General features: G+C 44.7%; 2 protein-coding genes across 3 annotated transcripts; both read right to left on the bottom strand.

Annotated features, from left to right (window-relative positions):
* ITGB1BP2 (integrin subunit beta 1 binding protein 2) lies at positions 1–4001 on the bottom strand. 2 transcript variants are annotated; one of them, XM_030807632.1, is made up of 12 exons: positions 3829–4001; positions 3493–3600; positions 3182–3231; positions 3036–3092; positions 2812–2957; positions 2012–2106; positions 1849–1907; positions 1668–1738; positions 1462–1561; positions 1073–1186; positions 769–831; positions 1–406 (listed from the first exon to the last, which is right to left on the bottom strand). In XM_030807632.1, the coding sequence occupies exons 2-12, from the start codon at positions 3554–3556 to the stop codon at positions 179–181; spliced, it is 1047 nt and encodes a 348-aa protein (XP_030663492.1). In that variant the 5' UTR covers positions 3557–3600; positions 3829–4001; the 3' UTR covers positions 1–178. The 2 variants fall into 2 exon arrangements, with proteins under 2 accessions (XP_030663492.1, XP_012354300.2); XM_012498846.2 differs by lacking the exon at positions 3829–4001 and having other exon boundaries at positions 3493–3758.
* Positions 4002–4192: 191 nt separating this feature from the next.
* Positions 4193–23722, bottom strand: NONO (non-POU domain containing octamer binding). The gene is made up of 12 exons (XM_003272698.4): positions 23580–23722; positions 22850–22906; positions 14682–14844; positions 13491–13684; positions 10913–11214; positions 8746–8841; positions 8359–8555; positions 7939–8023; positions 7462–7564; positions 6887–6926; positions 6519–6628; positions 4193–5405 (listed from the first exon to the last, which is right to left on the bottom strand). The coding sequence occupies exons 3-12, from the start codon at positions 14833–14835 to the stop codon at positions 5271–5273; spliced, it is 1416 nt and encodes a 471-aa protein (XP_003272746.1). The 5' UTR covers positions 14836–14844; positions 22850–22906; positions 23580–23722; the 3' UTR covers positions 4193–5270.
* Positions 23723–25030: the final 1308 nt, after the last annotated feature.

The raw sequence follows: 25030 nt of genomic DNA, 5'->3' as shown, positions 1-25030 counted from the left end.
TGAAACTGAAGAATACAAGATTTATTTAAGGGAAAAAACAGCATGGCTTGGACAATTTTGTTCTCCCCTCCTTCAGCCTCCTGCTGCTCAATGACGCCACATGGCCAACAATATCCTGGTCTCTAAGATTCTAAGGGAATCATTGAGGTCCTATCTAGACATCAACTGTCTGGTGTCACTATTCCCCCATTGCTTCCTCCTCTTCCTCCTCCTCTGTCCAGCTCAGATCATCATCTGAATCGTCAGATTCTTCCTCATCCATCTCTAACACAACCCCTGCCCTAGCCTTCTTAGCTAGTGCATCAGGGTGCTCCAGCTGGGCCCAGGATCCTGGGTCAGCCTTGACCAGGGAGATTTCAACCCGAGATGGCATCAAGGAGACAGAGCTCTGCTCCACGTTTATGACCTGAGGAGGAGCAAAGGAAAACAGAAGAAAGAGAGAATGAGGAAATCAAAGGCATTGGGGTCAGGGTGGAGAGGTGACAAATGAGAGAGAGAAAATTTTAATAAATAAAGTGAGAAAAAAGGTAAGGGAGGAATAAAACAATAAGGGAGAGAGAGGAAAGAAATGAGAGATGAAAAGGGAGAAGGAAGAGGAGAGGGAAAGAGGGAAATAGGAAGAGCAGGAGAGAGAGAAAATGAAAGCAAATGAAGAGAAAACCTCCATTTTCCTAGTACAACTCCTTCCCTCAAGACACCCTCTATTCCAGTCTAGCCGCTCTTTCACCCATCTGCCTCCCGCTCTTGTGTCCCCTGGTCTTCACTTACCCCCCAGAGCTTCATCTGTGCTTGGAACACACGGTTACCATCAAAGACAATGTGGACATGAAGCTGAGAGAAAAGAATTACAGGGGTAGTAACAAACCCAGAAGGTCAGAATAGGTCATTACGACAGATAACCAGGTCAGAGGTGTGATCCACAGGTTGGCCAGACAGCCCTGACCTAATAACTCTCCTTTCCTCTAAGGGTACTATGGAGCCTACAGGTTAACAGCAAAAGGCAACTCTGCCTGTGAGATTGTAGTATCACCCAATTCACTATCCTCCCATCCAACATCAGATCATTGCTCACCTCAGTTTGACTGGCCTTCACCCAGTTAAACGCAGGAAGTGGAATCTGGCCATATACAGTCACCACTACTAAGGAATCTGTCTGGTGCCAATCATGGCGGCAAGATGCCGGGAGCTAAAGAGAAGATGTGAAATGCAGGTGGTAAGAATAAATTCTTAACCGAAGGGGAATTCTCATGATGCATATGGAGAAGAGACAGAGAGTCTCAAAAAGATTAACACAACCTCATATTGCAAAGCCTCTGGGCTGTTGAGGGATAAGGAGTAGAATCTTATTTGGTCTGTACTAAAGGGAGAAGACAGGGAGCTTGGCTATGTGGTACAGAGAGGGAGGAGAATTTACCTCTGAGATTGGGTTCTAATCAAGAGTTCAGGAAAGCTGGGGCTTACCTGCTTCCCCCAGTCATGTCTACCGACTCTGCACCCTGGCTGTGCCAAGAATGCCCCAAAATCCAGGGTTTGGATGCCACAACAGCTCCAAGACTTCATCCTGAAGTAGGAAGATAATTCAACTGAATTCTCTCACCCCCAATATTATCTTGTGACCAAATATTAAGAGAAACCTGTCTCATAGCCCACTCAGTCCCCTCCCTCACCCCTCATGGAATCGGGGTGCTCCTGGGTGGTAGGTACATGGAGTAGCATCACTCTCAGGGCCTTGGTAAACCTAAGAAGGATAAAGTAGAACCACGTCATTCTAAGGTATATCCTACTCAGCCTATCTATACCCAGTCATCCCTCAGCCATATGCTTGAGCCCCTCAAAACTCTCACTCACAGCATCACATCCTGGGTTCTGGCAGCTGGAACCAGTCCGGATCAGACTACTGTCAAGTCCTGGGCAAGGGAAACAGAGTCAGGAACTTATCCATCCCCCCACTCAATTGCCACTTCCACTAAATTCCGGTCTATGAAGTTGATCCTACTAAAGACCCACCTACCTGCCCCAGGTTCCTGGTCTAATTCCTTCTGTTCCAATGCCATTTCCAGGGCTTGGGATATATTTAGTGGCAGCAGCTTCAGAGGCAACTCTGACCTACGGGTTATAGGTGGTGATTTAGTCCTGACCCATTAGCTATGATTGCTAGCTCCAACACTCCCACCGATGGTAATGGAATTAAAGAAGCCTGGTGAAAGTGAGGCAGAGTTGGAGAGGTTGGGTAGCAACCCTATCGCCAATTTTCATCTCTGTGGACATCCCAAATACCTGAACCCTAGAGAAATCCCCAGCACTTCTCTTACCCATCTACTCAGTTGCTCTAAACCTAACCACTTTTCTCTGCAGAACTGAGTCACATCCTCTTCCTCTTTATCTAATCGTGTACCTAATATGACTTCCTTCTGTTGCTCTTATTATTCCCACAAAATTTGGGAAGTCTCCTGGCTGCCAATAATACAATCCATCCTTTTCTTGATATGAGATTTATCTTAAAGTTCTTTTCTAGAAAGAGAAGTCATTCTCAACAATCCCTTTTGTGTTATACACTAAGGATGTATTTTTGAGGGGCTATCTACTCTGTTGATTCAGGTATCTATCCCATCATCCCATACCACCTTAGAGGAAAGGGCGTTATTTCCAGACACAAATTTCCCCTAAGGCACAGGATATACACCATCCAAACCCTGACATCTGGCCCTCCTCACATCCCTGGTCCCTAGTTCCCAGTCCTCAATGACCCATTAATTACTCCTAGGAAGCTACATGAAGATAAGAAAAGTCCAGGGGCCTCCTCCTCTTTACTTGGGCCTCTCCCGGTGCAAGGTCTCTGCTGACTTTGGAATCACATTCAGAGGTTTTTGCTCCTGAAGTGAACTGCTTGTAGCAGGGCCTTCAGGTTGAGGGGCCTCAGGAAGCTTCTCAGCACAGTGTGGTCCCATAGTACAGCCCTAGTATAGATAAGGAGATAAGGATTAGGGATAGAATCCTTCTGTTGGGGGCAGAATCCAAGTACATAAATAATTTACCTTGATGTTTAAGAACTCAGAGAAATCTACAGTTCGCTTTCGGCAGCAGGACCAACCCTGATAACAAGAGACCCAGATCAGCTTAGCTTCCTGGGTATATCTCTTCTGGGAAATGCTCTTGCTAACCCCCCTCATCTACTCCTCACCTTAAGTGCATCATGGAAGATTGGGACCCCAGGGTGATGGCAACAGGAATCTGTGGACATCAGCACAAGTTATCAAGGAAGGGAAGATAACTATACCAAGTATCATTTTTCACCTCTTCCCCAGGTTTGTATTTATGGTTTCTTCCCATATAATGTGAAGAAAAAAAAAAAAGCCAACAAAGGCTGTAAGATCACTCAGACCAATTAAACTAGGGCAGGTAGTTTCTTTCCCCACTCCTCAAACACACTGCCCCCCAGCTGACCAGTCCCCAACACCCACACAGAGCCCCTGGCCAGGATTATTTACTCACCAGGAAGGTTGGTATTAGGGTCAAAGTGCTGCCCACAGCCTTTGTTACGACAGAGTAGAGACATGGAAGCGTTGGTTGAATGATTACTGAAAGGGTATTTCAAGGAGTCTGGCTGCCGAATGGGGAACACCTCTTAGTCTGGAGGCTTTTAGCTGCCTGGAAGGGCCAGCTGTTTCTATCTTTAGTTCAGGAGGCGTACACCTCCTAACATGGGCAAGGGAACTTCAACTGGTCTTTCCAGCCAATAGGAAAGAGCTCAGGGGCATTTTAGCTCTGAGGCTCAGGAAAAAAGGATCAGGCAGAGTAGGGCTTGGAACTTGGGTGAGGTCAGCTCACCACTACTGAGACAGTTTTAGATTCACCACGGCAATTCCAAGCCTTGGACATAGCAGCAGCTGCTAAGAAACAAACACCAATTTTGAGACCTCCCCCGCCCCCAGCTTGATGAGGGTTAAGCCCATTTTCTTCCTCTTTCAGAGGGGCAGTGTTCCTCCATCATTACTTCCATGTAGTGTCAATAGCACTAATCCTTGCCAACCCCTTCAGCCATTTGATGTATCTCATCCCCACCTCCTCCCCATGTTTGTCTAGATCAATACTGTTATCAAAAGGTCATAAAGGATTACCTTTTTAGAGCCTACAGCTCATCTCCTAAGATAACTCCCCTCCCTCCTTTCCCCTTCAAAAACACCACAGAAAATTAAAAGGCTTAAAATGTATTTTAATAGGTTGATGCTGCATTACTGCTCCATTTCTCAGAAAAACTCCAAATATATGAGACAAATCAAACACAGTACACCAATGAAAAAAAAATGCACAGCATGACTACCTAAGATAGGCGAGTCTAAGAGCTACTGTCAGACCTTCAGTATACAGTAACCCTGTTCCCAAGATTGTACTAGGCCTATCAAGAAAAGCTGTGAACAGCAACATCATAGACACAAAAGGGTCATTCTTGGGTGTTCTCACCCAAGAAAAGGATGGAGGCAAGTTAACACAAGATTTTTTTTTTTAAAGATATACTAAAATGAAAATCTCTAAGAGAAAATGTCTTCTTTAGGACATGAAGGGGTAATATATGGGGTATAACAGAACCGTATGTACGTTGCCTGTGACCTTTGTGGACGTTTGCCTGAATTCTCACCTGGGAGTGAATGGAGCAATGGGGCTAAGGTCATTGGGGGATGTTTGGTTTTTGTGGTGTATGTGGCAGTTTCTCTGGGACTGGGGAAGTGTAAGGACAAGAAACCAAGTGAGGTTGGGCACGGTGGCTCACCTCTGTAATCCCAGCATTTTGGGAGGCCGAGGCGGGTGGAGGTCAGTTCAAAATCAGCCTGGACAAGCTTGAACCCGGGAGGCAGAGATTGCAGTGAGCCGAGATCGTGCCACTACACTCCAGCCTGGGCGACAGAGTAAGACTCCGTCTCGGGGGCAGGGCAAGCAAATGAAACAAGATGGACAAAAAAAAACGGAATGATCAAGATTAATGGGCTCTAACTGGATCCACTTTGCCATGGTTTCCCCAGGCCCTCAACAATCACATTAGAGACTTCAGGAATGCACCACACAGAACTGATTAAACAATATACCACACAGAATTGACTTTTTAATACCACCCCTCCCTTGCCCTCTGCCTCCAGCATACTCCCTAGAGCAGTACAGGCAGGGTAGATCTAACTATTGGAAGGAATCCCTAACACTTTTCCAGGGTAGAATTCTGGCTAGTCCAAAAAGGGTCCTTCTTTTAAGGGTTTTGAGAAACTAGACACTGCAACTTATTAGTATCGGCGACGTTTGTTTGGGGCAAATTCAGCTCCAGGAGCTGCACGGTTGAATGCAGGAGGAGTTCCACCAATTGCCCCAATTCCTTCCATTGTAGCAGCCTGACCAAAGCGTTCAGTTGTTGGTGGGGTCTTAAAGAGAAAAAGAGAGCCAAATTGTAACAGAGCCATTGTTGGAAGCTTCCCACCCATCTGTAATCCCTCCACTGGAGGCTATTTCCATTCAACTATTCAAGGCTCCTGATGGTAGGTAGGAGTGGGTGATTAAATCTGTTTAGAACTCTAGTGGATGACCCCAAAAGTGGTGGCGCATGCCTGTAATCCCAACTACTCAGGAGGCTGAGGCAGGAGAATCGCTCGAACCTGGGAGGCAGAGGTTGCAGTGAGCCAAGATTGCACCACTGCACTCCAGCCTGGGCGCAAAGAGCAAAACTCTGTCTCAAAAAGAAAAAGAAAAAGAGAAAAAAAAAAAAAACCAAACTATCCAGTTTTGGCATTTTAACACCATAACCAAAACAACCCCAGGATTGCATGAGCCATGAAGTATTTGGATTCACAACTATTTTATGTGATCACGCCTAGCCTTCATTGACTTCCCTCCAACAAACATAGTCAATCAGACTGGCCAGTCAGATGGTGGCATTTACTTAACTCCTAGATTAAGTATAGAGACTGAGTTTGCTCAAGATTCAAAAATAAAGACCTTGAGGTTACATTTAATGGATACCAGCAGTCCTAAAGACTGCTATCTGGGCCGGGCTTGGTGGCTCACGTTGGTAATCCCAGCACTTTGGGAGACCGAGGCGGGCAGATTATCTGAGGTCAGGAGTTCAAAAACAGCCTGACCAATGTGTCAGTCTCTAACAAAAATACAAAATTGGGAGGCCGAGGCTGGCGGATCACCTGCAGTCAGGAGTTCGAGACCAGCCTGGCCAACATGGTGCAACCCCATCTCTACTAAAAATACAAAAATTAGCCAGGCATGGTGGCAAGCACCTGTAGTCCCAGCTACTCGGGAGGCTGAGGCAGGAGAATCGCTTGAACTCGGGAGGTGGAGGTTGCAGTGAGCCAAGACCATGCCATTGCACTCTAGCCTGGGCAACAAGAGGGAAACTCTGTCTCAAATAAAAAAAAAGACTGCTATCTATAGCAAATTGAGGTAGGCCCCCAGGGGCTGTGAAAGCAATGCCTGTTCTCCTCCTACCACCATTTAGAATTACTGTTAAGGCCCTGCAGTTTTATTACCAATCCCAAAGTTCCATCCGGCATCATAGTGGCAGGTCCTGGAGGAGCTGGGGTACCAGCTGGCACAGGAGCAGGGGGCATGGCACCTCTGTTGTTTATGCCCATAGCACCTAAGGCAGAGTAGTGTGATCAGTACAAGGGATAAAGATTGTTAGTCTCTTTCTATGCCAAAGGAAACAATTCAGCAAGACCTCTGGGCTAAGTAAGACATGCATGTCACCCCCTTAAAGTAGGTAGCAGAAGCTACATAGTTCACCAAAGACCAAACTAAAAAAGAAATCAGAGCAAAGTAGGTAGCAGAAGCTACATAGTTCACCAAAGACCAAACTAAAAAAGAAATCAGAGCCATTAACCTCCTAAGTCCTTACCTCCCATAGCCATCTGACCCATCCGAATCTCCTGCTCTCTCTGAAAAACAAAAAATACTCAAGACAGTCCAAGACAGCAGTGCATTCTACCACAATCCATCAACGACCACACACTAAGGGAGGTAGATAGAGTGGTAACACATCCAAAGAGCACTGAGAAAGCTGAGGAGCACAACCCTTGCTAGTTGTGCAACAAATTCAAGGTCACAGAGCTACTAGGACATAAGCTAGAGCCTCCTATTAGCAACAGAGAGGTGAAAGGGGGAAGAGATTGCTTCTGAAACTCCAACTTGTACAACTGCAAGGACAGCAGAGGACTCGCCAAGGTTCCGTATCTCTTCCTATGGTCACTGAGTCTAAAGAGAATACAGCAGACCCGGTTTTTCATCCTATATTGCTTGTGAGGCAAGAACTCCTCTTCAAACCTTACCTCTCCTTCTTATGAATTCTTTTTTCTAAAGGGTTATTTCACAACACAGGAAAATTGGTCATAACCGGTAACCTAGCAGACAATTCATGGTGAGTTTGTCTTATCACGACTGGTCTGGTACATCATGGGCACATGGGAGATATACCGCATCAGGGAAGGTTCCCTTGAATCCTTCCTGCTGTCGCCGCATCATTTCTTCTTGCTGCCGCCGCATCTCTTCTTCACGGCGCCTGCGCTCTTCCTCCTGCCTACAGAGAGTCACCAATGTATTTAAGACAGAGACATTTCAGAACTTGAGCAGGTTAACAGGGGACTCAACCAAGAAGACTGGCCTACTGAAAACTATCAGTTCACCAGGAAACTCACTGTTAAATGTGCCCAGCCCTGAGGCAACCCCCAAAGAAACCTCATGAGACCAGCATTCAGCTGCTTTCTTTTTAGCAGGTAACTTCTAGGACCATGGGCAGCTAAAACATCTCCAATCCAAAGAAAGAACCTGAGAAGCAGCCAGGAAATATTTGCCAACACATTTATAAATACATGAGGTAGCATGGCAGTAGGAAAGAGGACTGAGACATTAACTTTTAGAGCTGTCAGGGAAAAAGTGTTCGAGAAAAGTTACCTGAGCTCCAGCTGCTTTCGTTTTTGCACCTCTTGGTTGTGCAGTTCTTCCATCCTCCGAAGTTCTTCTTGGCGCCTCATCAAATCTAAAAAAACAACAGACTAAGAATATTCCTCATTGTCTTCATATAGATCTAATGACTTTCTTCAAATAAAGATCCAGAAAGCAAAGAGGATCTAATTCCTTTGGAACCACCTGTGGTGTCCACATTCCAAAATGAAGTTAAACCTATCATTTCCTTCTCCACAGAATCCAGTATCTCTGCCACATCTCCAAGCCTATTTATCTACCAAAATCAATGCAAAATATTTCTAAGTATAAAAGCAGAGATTTAGGCCTTTCTGCTAATTGATACAAAGAAACCCATTTAAAAATGTCATTTTATCCTTTCAGCTTTAAGACTTACAGGCCTAGACTCACCCTGTCTCATTAGCATGACCTGGTGCTCATGGCGTGCAGCCTCCATCTCCATCTCCAGCTTCTCACGAGCCTCCTTGATGTTGCGGTCCACTTGGTCCTGCTGCTGCTTCTCCATCTCAATGAGTGCCTTCCAGCGCATGGCATATTCATACTCAAAGGAGCCAGGCTGTGCAAATCTGGGTGGCTGCTCTCGTTCCCTATAGGCAAGGTTCCTAGGTTACTAACTTCATCCAGGATTACCCCAGCTAAGAATTGCATTCCTTGTGAGGACCAAGATAATGGCTGCCAGTGAACATGTGCAGCAAAGACCTGCCTCTTTTACATATCCCTTTATAAGCTTCCTTAAGAAGGAAACACCTAATAGGGAAATCTATCAAGACTGCATACTTGTGAAATTGCTGGTTTTTTATAACCAGCTTCTCTGGAAGTCCCTCTTCATCATCTAACTGGTCCATGGGCTCCACAGTCACAGGACGAGGAAATCTGGGAGAAAGAACAAAGTTCAGTGTTAATCAAATCATACCCCACCAAGCTTCTTCTCTACACATGTCATTGGCACAATGAATTAGCTAGGGCTCAGGATTGGACAAACACTTCTGAAGGAGTTTTTATACCTAATGACATTATAAAAAATTTGGGGTTGGGCCGGGGGTGGTGGCTCACGCCTGTAATCCCCTCACTTTGGGAGGACGAGGCAGGTGAATTATGAGGTCAGGAGTTCAAGACAAGCCTGGCCAACATGGTGAAACCCTGACTCTATGGACGTCTGTAATCCCAGCTACTTGGGAGGCTGAGGCAGGAGAATTGCTTGGACCCGGGAGGCAGAGGTTGAAATAAGCCGAGATTGCGCCACTGCACCTCTCCAGCCCGGGCTACAGAGTGAGACTCTATCTCAAAAAAAAAAAAGAAAAGAAAAAAGAAAAAAGTAAATCTGGGGTTGATAGGACGAAATCAGGACTTAGATCTCTGAATACAGCCTAAAAAAGATATTCCAAGTAGGTAGGTGCAGTACTTAAGTACAACCTAAACATCTACAGACACTCTGAGAAATGAGTTGTGGTAAACACTAAGAGATACTGCATGCACAAATCAACTTTTCAGAGCTCTAAAACTTCAAAGAGAGACTTAACACTGATTAAATGACAACCTACCGAATGACTAAAAAGTTATTTTTCATAATCGTCATCCCACTTCTATTAATGTAAGGTTACAGCAAAAATCATATGAGAAAGCTCACTTAGTACCAAAAGTCTTTTTTTTTTTGGAAACGGAGTCTTCCTCTGTTGCCCAGGCTAGAGTGCAGTGGTGTAATCTCAGCTCACTGCAACCTCTACCTCCCGGGTTCAAGTGATTCTCCTGCCTCAGCCTCCCGAGTAGCTGGGATCACAGGTGCCCACCACCACATCCAGCTAATTTTTGTATTTTTAGTAGAGATGGGGTTTCACCACTTTGGCCAGGCTGATCTCAAACTCAGGACCTCGTGATTCACCCGCCTCAGCCTCCTGAAGTGTTGAGATTACAGGCGTGAGCCACCACGCCCAGCCTAATACCAAGTCTTTTTTTTTTCTTTTTTGGAGACGGAGTCTTGTTCTGTCACCCAGGCTGGAGTGCAGTGGCGCAATCTCGGCGCATTGCAAGCTCCACCTCCCAGGTTCACGCCATTCTCCTGCCTCAGCCTCCGGAGTAGCTGGGACTACAGGCGCCCGCCACCACGCCCGGCTAATTTGTTGTATTTTTTTTAGTAGAGATGGGGTTTCACCATGTTAGCCAGGATGGTCTGGATCTCCTGACGTCGTGATCTGTCCCGCCTGGACCAAAAGTCTTTTTTTTTTTTTTTTTTGAGACAGAGTCTTGCTCTATCGCCAGGCTGGAGTGCAATGGCGCAATCTCGGGTCACTGCAACCTCCCCCTTCCAGGTTCAAGTGATTCTCCTGCCTCAGCCTCCCAAGTTGCTGGGACTGTAGGTGCGCTAATTTTTGTATTTTTAGTTTATTTATTTGTATTTTTAGTAGAGATGGGCTTTCACCATGTTGGCCAGGACGGTCTTGATCTCCTCACCTCATGATCCACCCGCCTCGGCCTCCCAAATTGCTGGGATTACAGGCGTGAGCCGCTGCGCCCAGCCTTTTATTTATTTTTTTTGAGGCAGTTTCACTATGTTGCCCAGGCTGGAGTGCAGTGGCGTGATCTCAGCTCGCTGCCACCTCTGCCTCCTGGGTTCAAGCGATTCTCCTGCCTCAGCCTCCCAAGTAGCTGGGACTACAGGCACACAAGTAGCTGGGACTACAGGCACACGCCACCATGCTCGGCTAATTTTTTGTATTTTTAGTAGAGACAGGGTTTCACCATGTTGGTCAGGCTGGTCTCGAACTCCTGACCTCGGGTGATCCGCCTGCCTCGGCCTCCCAAAGTGCTGAGATTACAGGAGTCAGCCACCATGCCAGGCTGACCAAAAGTCTTTTAACATAGAAAAGTGGTTACTAGAGGCTAACTCTCCAGACCATGGAAGGAATTAGCAATCTAAGGTCTATGTCTGAAAATGACCCTCACTTACGTGGTTAGCAGGAAGGAGCCTTCACTGCATCTGTCCAGAGCTTTCCGAGCAGCTGGCTTCCCTGAGAACTCAACAATGCCTTTTCCTGAGGGCCTTCCTCGATCATCCACAATGACTACAGCCCTCTCTACCTGGCCAAACACAGAAAAGGCTTCTTCCAGCAGTTCGTTGGACACATACTGAGGAAGGTTTCGAACTGTAAGGGATGCACTATGGCAGGCAAAGCGCACACGCAGCTGCTTTCCACGGAGTGGCATATTGTCCAGCTCCACTTTGGCAATCTCCGCTAGAGTTCGTGTTTCCTAGGAAGCAGAGGAAAATTAGAATAACTCAGTTTGACAAAGAACACCTTAGCAGCCATCAACAGTCTAAAGCAGTGTAGTTCAATAACAAAATATCTCCCCAGAAAAACTAAACAACCATACAAAGAAACAGAAGTGAAAGAACTTAACTGTGTGCTTCAGCTCTTTGGCCACCCTAGATTGCTTCTGATGGCCTCGCAATAAATCACATCTAGTTCTAGAAATCAATAACACTTAGGTGGTCATTAATTTTATGGGTATTATTCTCCCAAGTGACAACAGATCTTCCAGAAAACAAAGACCACTGGCCAGGTACGGTGGCTCACGCCTGTAATCCTAGAATTTTGGGAGGCCGAGGCGGGTGGATAACGAGGTCAGGAGATCGAGACCATCCTGGCCAATAGGGTGAAACCCCGTCTCTACTAAAATACAAAAAATTAGCCAGGCGCAGGGGCACGCACCGGTAGTTCCAGCTACTCCAGAGGCTGAGGCAGGAGAATTGCCTGAACTCGGGAGGCAGAGGTTGCAGTGAGCCAAGATCACGCCACCACACTCCAGCATGGGCAACAGAGCAAAACTCCGTCTCAAAAAAAACAAAAACAAAAACACTAAGACCACCCTAAAACCACCTAGAATATTTTAGTTTTTTTTTTTTTCGAGACGGAGTCTTGCTGTGTCGCCCAGACTGGAGTGCAGTGGAGCAATCTCAGCTCACTGCAACCTCCGCTTCCCAGGTTCAGGCAATTCTCCTGCCTCAGCCTCCTGAGCAGGTGGGATTACAGGCGCTTACCACCATGTCCAGCTAATTTTTGTAGTTTTAATAGAGACGGGGTTTAACCATGTTGGCCAGGCTGATCTCAAACTCCTGACCTCAAGTGATCCGCCCACCTTGGCCTCCCAAAGTGCTGGGATTACAGGCATGAGCCACCATGCTCAGTCTAATTTTTGCTAGGTATGTATCAGAATCACGAATATCCTCCAAGAAGCCTCTTTGGAACCAGGAACCTTGACGGGATCCCTTTCATATTACTAAAGAGAAACCTGATACCCAGAGAAAATGACTTGGCAGATTGGAATGAAAATCAGTTCTGACCACCCCATCCAGTGATCCTGCTGTCACATTATTCTCTTCCATTTATGGAGGTAGATAATGTCTAGAAATGTTTTCCTCTCATATACTTTCCCTAAATTGAACCAGATTTTAAAATAATGTCTACACTTACAAATGGTTAAGATAGTAAATTTTATGTTATGTATGTTTTACCATCATTAGTTTTTTTTTTTTTTTTTAAGAGACTGGGTCTCACTCTATCACCCAGGCTGAAGTGCAGTGCCATGAGCATAGCTCACTGTAACCTCAAACTCCTAGGCTCAATCAACCCTATCATCTTAGCCTAGTTGAGCAGTTAGGACTACAGACGTACACCATGCCTGGCTAATTCAATTTAAAATAATTTTTTAAAGATACAAATAAACCAGGCACCATGGTGCGTTGTCTACTGTCCCAGCTACTCAGGAGGCTGAGGACAGAGAATTGCTTAAGCTCAGGAATTCAAGTATAGCCAAGGCAACATGGTGAGATACCCATCTCTTGATCATGGGGGGACCAAATAGGGGAAGAGTACAGATAAAACAAAATTAACCACAACTTGCTAATTACTGAAGCTATACAATGCATATATGCAGGTTCATTATTATTCTGTCTACTTCTATATGTTTGAAATTTCCTAATTAAAACAAAAAAGTTCCAGCCAGGTGCGGTGGCTCACATCTGTAATCCCAGTATTTTCGGAGGCCAAGGTGGGTGGATCGCCTGAGGTCAGGAGCTCGAGACCAGCCTGGCCAAAACAGTGAAACCCCGTCTCTACCAAAAATACAAAAATTAGCCGGGTGTGGTGTCAGTCGCCTGTAATCCCAGCTACTCAGGAGGCTGAGGCAGGAGAATCGCTTGAACCCAGGAAGTGGAGGTTGCAGTGAGCCAAGACCACGCCACTGCACGCCAGCCTGGGCCACAAGAGTGATACTCCGTCTCAAAAAAAAAAAAAAAGTTCCAAAGGGCATACTTTAGCTCCAGTATCCTAGGCAAAAAACCTGTTATCCTTGAAACAAAACTTATGAGGAAAAATTAAAATGTGCCATTTTTGTGGTTCTGTTTCATCAAGCTTTTAATGAACAAATCATCTGAGAATTATTTCCACTGCCTATTTTTGCATATCTATTATTCTCCAGCTTCCCCACCTTTAGAGCACATGCCTCAAAAGCCAACAGTTGCTCACCAAGCGGATAAAGCCAAATCCTTTATCCTTATGAATGAAGACTTCGCCTGCCTTTCCATATTTCTCAAATAGTTTCCTCATTTCTTCCTCAGTGATGTCGGGAGGAAGATTTCCCACAAAAAGACGGCTTCGTTGGGTGAAGGTCTTCTCTCCTGGTTTTCTAAAATTCTTCAGGTCAATAGTCAAGCCTTCATCTGAGAGAAGACACACAGTCACTTAGAAGACTGGGGAAACAGAATTACAGTCGTACCCTCAAAGACCTATAACCACTGATAGATGAGGAAACATTAATTGTTGTAGAGAATGCAAACACCATTTCCCAAGGCAACCTAACCACTTATGAGTAAACTGTGCCTTAGAATGTGAAAGCAGTATGCAGAGGACATCTGAACAGCTCTACAACAGGCCAGAAGCCAAGCTAGACTAAGCAAGAGAGAGAAAAATATAGGCACTACCGGCCAAAGAGAAAATTAAGCAATTCAAGGAAGGAGCCCTATGTTACAAGGGATCAGATTTTAACATTCAAAACGTACCTTCAGATGAGAATAAACCAAAAAAAATAAATAAATAAAATAAAAAAAATAAAAATAAAAACAAAGTAACTGTTCCATTTTCCTAATCTCTCACCAATTTTCATAACCTTAACAGTTCCCATTCTTTCAGGCTGGGGGCAACAGAATGAAATGAGTTAGGAAAGAGCAATTCTTTATAGTAATGTCTGGAAATAAAGAAAGTTGGGATTGGTTCTAGTCTTAGAGGCACACAATTGGTACTCAAACAGGAACATATACTTAAAGACTTTTTACAATGAGCTGGTACAGGCTCAAGGCTAAAAGCACAGTACTCAGTACCAGACTTCTCCATTTAAGCCTTAAAGACTTTTCTATATTCTTTTTAACTACCAGTCATCTGATGACTACCTCTAAGAACCAAGCTGAGGTAAAACATGCAGCCATCTGTTTAGCAGTAGAATGTGCCAACACAGCAGAGCAACCTGTACTCAACTGCTGTCATACATGTTTGCTCCTTGGTTTTGGAGAATCAGCCTTTTCCATCATAAGTAAAGAGAAAAAAGAACAAAGGTGTGCCATAGAGGCCTATTCCCTTATAAGTCCGAGAAACTAATCTAAAAACCAAGAAACCATTCCCAGAGGGAATCCATTTCTACTCCATCACCTAGCATATACACACTTTGGCTGCTGGCCTGTTGCCCATTTGCAGGTATTGGTGGTGGTGGCGGCTGCTGCTGTTGCTGCTGGTGGTGCTGCTGCTGGTGGTGATGTTGATGATGCTTTCTTGGAGTATGGTTTTGCTTCTCCAAGTTAAAAGTTTTATTACTCTGCATTTTTGCACCCTACAAAGAAAAAGTAGACTAATAAATAAATTCAGTACTAATAACACAATCAGCCACCTTCCTGATGACTTATATGTAATTCATCACCTTTGGTGCTCTGGCTTTTGCCAGAGGCAAACAATTGGTTACTTTGAACAACCACGACAAAGAAGAACAATTCAAAAATCTATCAGTGTTGTATATGGAAACTATGTTAAAAAAAAAAATCTTGCGTTCTGGAGGTTACAAAATTTAGTAAAAATCAAACAAAAAAGGAAAAAAATAAAGAAAAAATAAATAAAAAGGCTGGGTGCAGTGGCTCACACCTGTAATCCCAACACTTTGGGAGGCAGAGGTGGGAGGACTGCTTGAGTCCAGGAGTTTGAGACCAGCCTGGGCAACATGGTGAAACCTCACCTCTACCAAAAAAATACAAAAATTAGCTGGGTGTGGTGGCGCACGCCTGTGGTTCCAAGTACTTGGGAAGCTGAGGTGGGAGGATCACTTGAGCCCAGGAGTTCAAGACCAGCCTAGACAACACCATGAGACCCCATCTCTACAAAAACATTTAAAAATGACCCAGGCAGGCTGGGCGTGTGGCTCAAGCCTGTAATCCTAGCACTTTGGGAGGCCGAGGTGGGTGGATCACCAGGTCAGGGGTTCGAGACAAGCCTGGCCAACATGGTGAAACCACATCTATACTAAAAATACAACAACTAACCAGGAATGGTAGCGGGTGCTTGTAATCCCAGCTACTTGGGAGGCTGAGACAGGAGAATCACTTGAACCTGGGAGGTGGAGGTTGCAGTGAGCTGAGATCGTGCCACTGTACTCCAGCCTGGTGACAGAGTGAGACTCCATCTCCAAAACAAAACAAAACAAAACAAAACAAAACAAAAAAACACTACCCGGGCATAGTGGCGCCGTAGTCCCAGCTACTCAGGAGGCTGGGGCTGGAGGTTCACTTGAGCCCACGAGTTAGAGGCTGTAGTAAGCCATGACTGTGCCACCGCACTCCAGCCTGGGCAACCAAGAAAGACCCTATCTCAAAAAATAAAAAATAAATATAAAAATCTGGCCAGGCGGCCGGGCGCGGTGGCTCAAGCCTGTAATCCCAGCACTTTGGGAGGCCGAGGCGGGCGGATCACGAGGTCAGGAGATCGAGACCATCCTGGCTAACATGGTGAAACCCCGTCTCTACTAAAAATACAAAAAAAAAAAAATTAGCCGGCGTGGTGGCGGGCGCCTGTAGTCCCAGCTACTCGGGAGGCTGAGGCAGGAGAATGGCGTGAACCCGGGAGGCGGAGCTTGCAGTGAGCCGAGATAGTGCCACTGCACTCCAGCCTGGGGGACAGAGAAAGACTCCGTCTCAAAAAAAAAAAAAAAAAAAAAAATCTGGCCAGGCACAGTGGCTCACGCCTGTAATCCCAGCACTTTGGGAGGCCGAGGCGGACAGATCACGAGGTCAGGAGATCAAGACCATCCTGGCTAACATGGTGAAACCCCATCTCTACTAAAAATACAAAAAATTAGCCAGGCGTGGTGGCGGGCACCTGTAGTCCTGGCTACTCAGGAGGCTGAGGCAGGAGAATGGCGTGAACTCAGGAGGCGGAGCTGGCAGTGAGCCGAGACTGTGCCACTGCACTCTAGCCTGGGCAACAGAGCTAAACTGTCTCAAAAATAAAATAAAATAAAAAATTAAAAAAATAAATAAAAAATAAAATAAAAATCTAGAAACAACGAGGCATCAGCAGTTATACTGACATAAAAGCTAAATGAGTACTGGATGAGAACTGTTTGCACTAGAATCGCTTAAAGAACTTCCCAGTTCAATACTACACATTAATAGAAAACTACTTTTCCAAAAAGAATCTACTCTTAAAAACTCGCCCCATCACACATTTAAGCACATTTTAAAAAGAAAATGATTGAAATAGATTCTGGTTATCACAAGGACAAAGACTAGTAAAGTCTTATCTTCTCTGGTACCTACCAATCCTAGCCCACAGTACATACTGTGGAAATAACAGTGGTACTAGTATGGGCTGTGAGGTTAGGCATCCTTAGGTTTGAATTGTGTTCCTCAATTGTGTACTACTTACTAGTAAATTATTCTATACCTGTTTCTTCAGCTGTTCTAAAGGGGATGATAAAAATACCTGTCTCTCAAAGAGGCTATGAGAATAAACGTGTAAAAATGCTGGCTCACTACTGGCATACAGTACACACTCTAAGTATTTATTAATTACAGTGGAAAGACAAATGACTACTAAAGCAATAAAAGCAAACATAAAAAGATAGGCCAGGCGAGACGGCTCACGCCTGTAATCCCAGCACTTCGGGAGGCTGAGGCCTGTGGATCAGCTGAGGTCAGGAGTGCAAGAACAGCCTGACCAACACGGTGAAACCGCATCTCTAATAAAAATACAAAAATTAGTGGGGCATGGTGGCACATGCCTGTAATCCCAGTTACTCAGGAGGCTGACGCAGGAGAATCACTTGAACCTGGGAGGCGGAGGTTGCTGTGAGCCGGGATTGCGCCATTGCACAAGAGTGAAACTGTCTCAAAAAAAAAAAAGAAAAGATAAATAGGCTGGGCACAGTGGCTCACATCTGTAATCCCAGCAATTTGGGAGGTCTAGGCAGGAGGACTGCTTGGGCAGCCTGGGCAACACAGTGAGCCCCACCTCTACAAAAAATATGTATAAAAAAAATTAGCCAGGCATGATAGCACACTCATGTAGTCCCAGCTACTTGAGAGGCTGAGGCTGCAGTGAGCTGTGATCACGCCACTGTATTCCAGCCTGGACAGGGAGAATGAGATCCTGTCTCAAGAAAAAAAAAAAAAAAAAAAAGATAAAAATAATAAAATGTTAAATTCTATCATTTAAAAATCAACACAAGATTAAAAAGAAAACAAGTGCTCTGTGCTCCCAAACACTGAAATAAAAAAAAAAAACAAATGAAGCCAGCATCGTGGCTCAGGCCTGTAATCCCAGCACTTTGGGAGATTGAGGCAGGAAGATGGCTTGAACCCAGGAGTTTGAGACCAGCCTGGGCAACATAGCAAGACTCAGTCTTTATTTAAAAAAAAAAAAAGGGTAGGGGGGAGGGGAGGCCAGGTGCAGTGACTCATGCCTGTAGTCCCAGCTACTTGGAAGGCTGAGGCTGGAGAATCACTTGAGCCCAGGAAGAGGAGGTTGCAGTGAGGCAAATCATATAACACTGCACTCCAGCCTAGGCAACAGAATGAGACCCTGTCTCAAAAAAAGAGAAAAAAATAGGCTGGGTGCAGTGGTTCATGCCTGTAATCCCAGCACTTTGGGGGACTAAGGCAGGCCAGATCACCTGAGGTCAGGAGTTCGGGCCCAGCCTGGCCAACATGGTGAAACCCTGTCTCTACTAAAAATACAAAAAATTAGCCGGGTGTGGTAGCGTGCATCTGTAGTCCCAGCTACTTGGGAGGCTGAGGCAGGAGAATTGCTTGAACCAAGGAGGCTGAGATTGCAGTGAGCAGAGATGCTGCCATTGCACTCCACCCTGGGCGGGAAAATATATTTTTGGTCTCAAAAATAAACAAATAGGCTGGGCGTGGTGGCTCATGCCTGTAATCCTAGCACTTTGGGAGGCCGAGGTAGGCGGATCACCCGAGGTCGGGAGTTCGAGACCAGCCTGACCAACATGGAGAAACCCCATCTCTACTAAAAATACAAAATTAGCCAGGCGTGGTGGCACATGCCTGTAATCCCAGCTACTCGGGAGGCTGAGGCAGGAGGATCGCTTGAACCCGGGAGGCAGAGGTTGCGGTGGGCCAAGATCGTGGCCATTGCATTCCAGCCTGGGCAACAGGAGCAAAACTCCGTTTCAAAATAAATAAATTAAAAAAATAAAAAAACAAGAAGATTATTGGTATAATCCAGACTGAATTCAAAAGTTGAGTTTTAAAATGAAAATTTTCAGATTGATCAGGTTAACAAACTGAGGACAGTCTTCCTTGTTCAAGGACAGTTCTCCAGAAATTAAAAGGACATCAAACCTAAATCCATTCCCTCAAACACAAGACACTCTAGTAATAATTTAGCTGAAGGAAAGATGCAGAAAAGGACCTTTTTATGAGCATCGTATTATTAATACTATATGCTTCCTTTGAAATAGAGAAAATTGGCTGGGTGCGGTGGCTCACCTGTAATCCCAGCACTTTGGGAGGCTGAGGCAGGTGGATCACAAAGATCAAGAGCTCGAGACCAGCCAGGCCAACATGATGAAACCTTGTCTATACTAAAAATACAAAAATTAGCCAGGCGTGGTGGTGGGCGCCTGTACTCCCAGCTACTCATGAGGCTGAGGCAGGAGAATCGCTTGAACCCAGGAGGTAGAGGTTGCAGTGAGCTGAGATCGCACCACTGCACTCCAGCCTGGGCAACAGAGAGAGACTCCGTCTCAAAAAAAAAAAAAAAATTAGGTAGGACACGGTGGCTCATGCCTGTAATCCCAGCACTTTGGGAGGCAGAAGTGGGTGGATCATTTTGAGGTCAGGAGTTCAAGACCAGCCTTGCCAACATAGTGAAACCCCGTTTCTACTAAAAATACAAAAATTAGGCTGGGCACAGTGGCTCACGCTCATAATCCCAGCACTTTGGGAGGCCAAGGTGAGCAGATCATGAGGTCAGGAGTTCGAGACCAGCCTGGCCAACACAGTGAAACCCCGTATCTACTAAAAATACAAAAATTAGCTGGGCGTGGTTGTGGGCACCTGTAATCCCAACTACTCATGAGGTTGAGGCAGGAGAATCGCTTGAACCTGGGAGGTGGAGGTTGCAGTGAGCCAAGATTGTGCCACTGCACTCCAGCCTAGGCAACAGACCTAGAATCCGTCTCCAAAAAAAAAAACAAAAACACAACAACAACAATTAGCCAGGTGTGGTGGTGTGCACCTGTAATCCCAGCTACTTGGGAGGCTGAAGTGGGAGGATCACTTGAACCTGGGAGACAGAGGTTGCAGTGAGCCCAGATCACACCACCGCACTCCAGCCTGGGCAACAGATTGAGACTGTCTCAAAAACAAAACAAAATAAAAATAAAATAAAAACAAACAAAAATAAAATAAAATTGGCCAGGCGTGGTGGCTCACACTGGTAATCCCTGGGAGGGATTACCTTGGGAGGCCGAGGAGGGTGGATTGCTTGAGGTCAGGAGTTCAAGACCAGCCTGACCAACATGGTGAAACCCCGTCTCTACCAAAAACACAAAAATTAGGCGGGCATCTGTAATCCCAGCTACTCAGGAGGCTGAGGCAGGAGCATCACTTGAACCTGAGAGGCGGAGGTTGCAGTAGGCCAAGACGGTGCCACTGCACTCCAGCCTGGGCAACAAAGTGAGAGTCTGTCTCAAAAAATAATTATAAACACAGAAAATTATATTTCTCAAATGAAAGAAAAGCGACAAAGGCTTGGTAACTACTGATTTTGATGATGAGTATATGGGAATACTTTCATGTGTATAAAAACATTCCTAATCTATTTTATGTCACATCCCACCAAAACTGAAAACATCAATGCAATTACCAAATTCTGTAACCAAAAGTTTAGTAAGAAAACAGGTAACAAGAGCTATCAAGATGTTAATTCATAGTCTTTAATTTGGAAATTCTACTCCTGTAAATTTATCCTAATAATTTTAAAATTAAAAACTACACCCGTGAAAATGTTCATTGTAATGGCCTTTATGGTAAGAAAACAATAAAAATGACTTAAATTTCCAAAATCAGGGGAATGGTTTTCATGAAAGTACGGTACATCTATATAACAGAACGTTCACAGAATTAAAGATTATGAAGACCACATAAACATGAGTATGTCTGATATTCTAACAGGGAAAGGGTTTTTTCTAATTTTAAAGATGTGAATACAGACAAGGAACAGAAGGTAGGCAAAAATGAAAACAAATGCATTGCTTGTAGGTTACTGAAAATTTTTCAATTCACAATTTCATTCAAAAAATATTCAGTGAATGCCTACCATTTGCTAGGCACTATTCTAGATGGTTAGAGTGGATTAGTGAACAAAGCAAATTCTTGCCCACAGAACTTGCTTCTAGTGAGAGACAATATATATAAGTAAATTATATAGTACTTAAGAGGTAAGTGCTATGGGAAAATAAATAAAAATGGGGGAGGAAGGTAAAGTGGATAGGGAGTAGAAGGAGGCAGATGGTAAACCTCACAACATTTGACATTTCAGCCAAGATTTAAATTTTCACATTTATATCACTTAATCAATTTTGTTTCTCATTAAAGTTATAAGGTATCAGAAATTACAACTTAAAATTTTATTTAAAAATTTTTAAACAGAAATTACAGATACTTATTATAAAACGTATTAATATAGAAAATTTAGAAAAACCAAAATAAAAAAAATACAAATATAAAAATCCATAGACCTGCCACTAAAAAGTCACTGTTAACATGCTGGTATATCCTTCTAGTCATTAATTTATGTATTTGAAATGAGATATGATAAAAACTATTTTGTAACCTGTTTTTTCCACTTCATGATGTATCATAAACAGCTTTCACGTCATTAAATCTTTTACGTTAACGGACACAGCATTCAGTTGTCAACCAAGTCCCTATTGTGTTGGACACCTGGGTTGTTTCCAATTTTTCACCATTATAATCAATGCTCATAGCTAAATCTTTGGACATATTCATGATTAAATATTCCTCCCACAATTTTCCATTCTTGCTTAGACATACATTATCATTTCAGTAACTGATAATACACCCTTGTATATTCAGAGTTTCCTCATTTCTGCTAATGTCAACATAATTGTAATTTTTAATGACTATATAAAGTTCACCAGGATGTACTACTTTACTAAACTACTCCCTACTATAAGACATTTAGGTGGTTGTTTTTGGCTTTTCCTATTATAATGCTGCAGTAAATGTCCTCTGGCTTTCGGCTTTATTTCCATTTAATTATTTCCATAGGATACATTCTTAAAAATAGAATCTATCCTGTGACTCTTGCCACATACTGCAACATCGTTTTCTCAAAAAGTTGTGAGGATTTTAAATGCCATGAGCAGGTGTAGCAGTTTCATGGCAAATGAGATACCTTTAAAAAAAAAAAAAAAAAGGAAATAGTGTTTTAAAAAATAAGATATAAAAGCAGGAAGTTAAAACATACAAAATCTAAAGTCCACCCTGGAAACAGTTGGGGATGGGGCAAGGTGGGCATCAGAATCAAATCTTTTCCTATTTGGGTTCCAGATGTTAAACATCTCTCTTCCCCTGGCCCCGGAGAGGCCCAGGATGGAATGCACTAGTGAAGACTGTCATAATAAAGCACCTGTAACAGTCCCCACGAAGTAGCAAGTACCTTGAGAAGTATTTCTTCCTATCACCTACTTCTGATGACCACCAATATAATTTGGAAATATGTGCAGAACCCTCTTTAGAGTAATAAATTCACTGTCGCCTAAATACTGGGCCTCTGAAAAGAGAACACAGCGCGAAGATCAGCAGCAAAGATTTCTGTCTACTTATGTGTCCCTGAGACCAATAATCCTGATGAAGAATTTTGAGAGAAAATACGTATTGCTGGTTGAGAAAGACTCTAACCACTGGGCATGCTACAGTTAAACAAATGTTTAGGTAGAGGACCAAACACTATATCACATATATCTGAAATCTAAATCTGGTATAAATTTACAAGACTGAGATGGCCGCCTGGATGGCCAGCCTGAAAGCTGTAAAATGAACTAAGGTCCTTCTCTAAGAGTTTCTTAGGACTTTTCATTTAATAACAAGGAAGGTGGACAAAGACACAGTATAAATAAAGCCAGGGCCCCCCCCCCACTAGAGTTGCCAGATTTAGCAAATAAAATACACAACCCACAATTAAATTTGAAATTTAATTGAAACCATGCAACATATACTTAAAAATAATTGGTTGTGTAGGTGAAATTCTAATTCAACTGGGTGCCCCGTGTTTTGTCTGGCAACCCTATCCCTTACACCTACCTCGACTTCGATTGAAGACAGCAAAGTGCCTCCCAGTTCCTTCTAACCTCGACTTCTCTGCTAAAAACACAAAGAAACGTGTCAGGTTATGGTAAGAGTTTCTCAAACTGCAAAATAAAATACTCGATGCGAAATCCATAAATTTAAGTTTCATTTTAAAAAGTGATGCTATATAAATGCGTCAAGGAGCTAGGCGGTAAGACTTTAGAAAAAGGGCATACAGAAATCTGACTACGAAAGCGGTGGGCTCTGGATATGCAGAGGAACTTTCCAGCTAAGAGTTTTGACAAAGAAATATCGCTTGAGGGGCCCCACTTGCCCATTCTGAATTAATGGCCTCGCGGGGCCGAGAGGAGGAGCGCCCGACAAAGCGCCTCCTCCTCCAACGAACCACGACTTCAGCGCTCTCATAATAGACCCCACACCCTCGGGCCCAGGGCGGCTCAGAGGCCGGCAACTTACTGACACGGGTAAGATTCGGAGATGAGTTGCACAAAGAAACAGGGCGGGAACGAAAACGCGCAAAGCCCGAAGCCAAGCGAGTTGAGAGAAGTGGGCCCTCGCGGGTGGGCTGAGAAGGCAGTGTGGCGGCAGAGACAAGGCCTCAAGGGACCTCGGAAGCGCCCATCCACCCTCCAAACCTAGCTTCGCCCTAGCCTCTTCCTTCGCTGATTGTTCCAAGAAATCCCACTACCCTCCCAAACAAGAACCAAGCCGTCCCAAAACTCACCCTCTACCGACTGGTCTCTCCTCGGAGTAACGGCGACGCTACACGGCCTCTCCCGTCCCGAGAAAAGAGCGCGCGACCGCCGGAAACGAGACGACGGAGCTCGGTGCCTCCCAAGGGGTACAAAGTGGCGTTCTGGATTGGTTAGCTGAACTGCCAATCAAGGTTTAGCTCCCGAGGCGGAATCATTATTCCGCCATTTCTTAGATTCTATTGGCTGCCGAATGCCAAAGGCTTGAGTTCGTGTGAACGACAGATGGGGACAAAGAGCGAGGCTTTGTACCTAATGCGCATGTGCAAGCGACCTGGCGCGTGAGACGGGAAAGGAAAGGGGGAGGGGGAAAAGGAAAGGGAGAGGTGGGGGTCGGAAGGAGAGACATAAACGAACTAACTGAAAGACTGAAAGACCGAGTGGTGGGAGGGGGAAAGGAGAGGGGAAAAAGGGAGAGGAAAGTGGAAAGAGGGAGAGGAAGGGGAGAAAATGCGCGCGTAGGCGTGCTCGGAGCAGTCCTGCACTGCGCCTGTGCAAGAAGCAAGAGTAACAATGTCATTGTATTCAATGTAATAGATTTGGCCTTTTCCTACTGAAAAAAATGCCCCGCCATGTTTCTTTTTTCACACTTCCTTGTTAGGGCTTGCATCCTGACACCCCATACTTAATCATATTTCTAGATGCTTCTCCTGTTGCTGGGGCTACTCGGGAGACGCAACTGAAATAGTCAACTCTTTGGTCATGGTTACAGACGGGGTGGGGGAGGAGGGGGTGCATCATACCTTAGTCTCTGCGTGATTACACAGAATTGTAACCAGCCCCCTCATTTCCATGGTAACCAGAAAACCTAGCAGTCCAAACATCACTATTGTTCCTATGATTTGCAGAGAGATTCAACAGGTGTCATCATTGCCATGGATATACTGTAGGCCTCTAGATCAGACTGTATATTCCATAGGAGGCCTATCAGTAACTAACCTTAATTGTTTCAGTAATGCCTAACTCGCCCCGCCCCCATGGTTAACCAAGGACTACAAGGATCAATTGATAAGTATGTGTTGTTAATTCCCATTAATTAATTCACACTCAGGGTTGCAGGGTATCCCAATGGGCACCACCTTATGTGGGGACACAATGATCTAGACTTGGGCTGTTCAATAGAACTGTGTGCAATGATGGAAAGGTCCTATGTCTGCTGTGTTCAATATGGCAGCTACTAACTATAAGTGGCCATTGAAATATGACTAATGCAACTGAGAACCTGAATTTTTAATTCTGGCTAGGTGCAGTGCTGATGCCTGTAATCCCAGCACTTTGAGAGGCCGAGACGGGAGGATCGCTTAAGCCCAGGAGTTCGAGACCAGCCTGGGTAACATGGCGAAACTCCATCTCCAAAAAAAAAAAGGAAAAATTAGCCGGTCGTGGTGGAGTGTCCGTGTAGTCCCCCCTACTCAAGAGGTTA

This window comes from Nomascus leucogenys, chromosome X (assembly GCF_006542625.1).
Source record: "Nomascus leucogenys isolate Asia chromosome X, Asia_NLE_v1, whole genome shotgun sequence".
Taxonomy (NCBI): Eukaryota; Metazoa; Chordata; class Mammalia; order Primates; family Hylobatidae; genus Nomascus; species Nomascus leucogenys.
Note: the sequence above shows the minus strand (reverse complement) of the source record. Positions and strands in the feature narration are given on the sequence as shown.

Bases quoted from the DNA above. Each gene is read 5' to 3' on its own strand.
- ITGB1BP2 (XM_030807632.1), bottom strand. From the start codon at position 3,556: ATGTCTCTACTCTGTCGTAACAAAGGCTGTGGGCAGCACTTTGACCCT. The intron at 2,107-2,811 runs GTAAAGAGGAGG...TATAACCCGTAG, and splicing joins TTGCACCGGGAGAGGCCCAA to GTCAGAGTTGCCTCTGAAGC. The intron at 1,739-1,848 runs GTGAGTGAGAGT...TATCCTTCTTAG, and splicing joins AGAACCCAGGATGTGATGCT to GTTTACCAAGGCCCTGAGAG.
- NONO (XM_003272698.4), bottom strand. From the start codon at position 14,835: ATGCAGAGTAATAAAACTTTTAACTTGGAGAAGCAAAACCATACTCCA. The intron at 11,215-13,490 runs GTGAGCAACTGT...TCTGCTTCCTAG, and splicing joins GATTTGGCTTTATCCGCTTG to GAAACACGAACTCTAGCGGA. The intron at 6,629-6,886 runs GTAAGGACTTAG...ACTCTGCCTTAG, and splicing joins GGGTCAGATGGCTATGGGAG to GTGCTATGGGCATAAACAAC.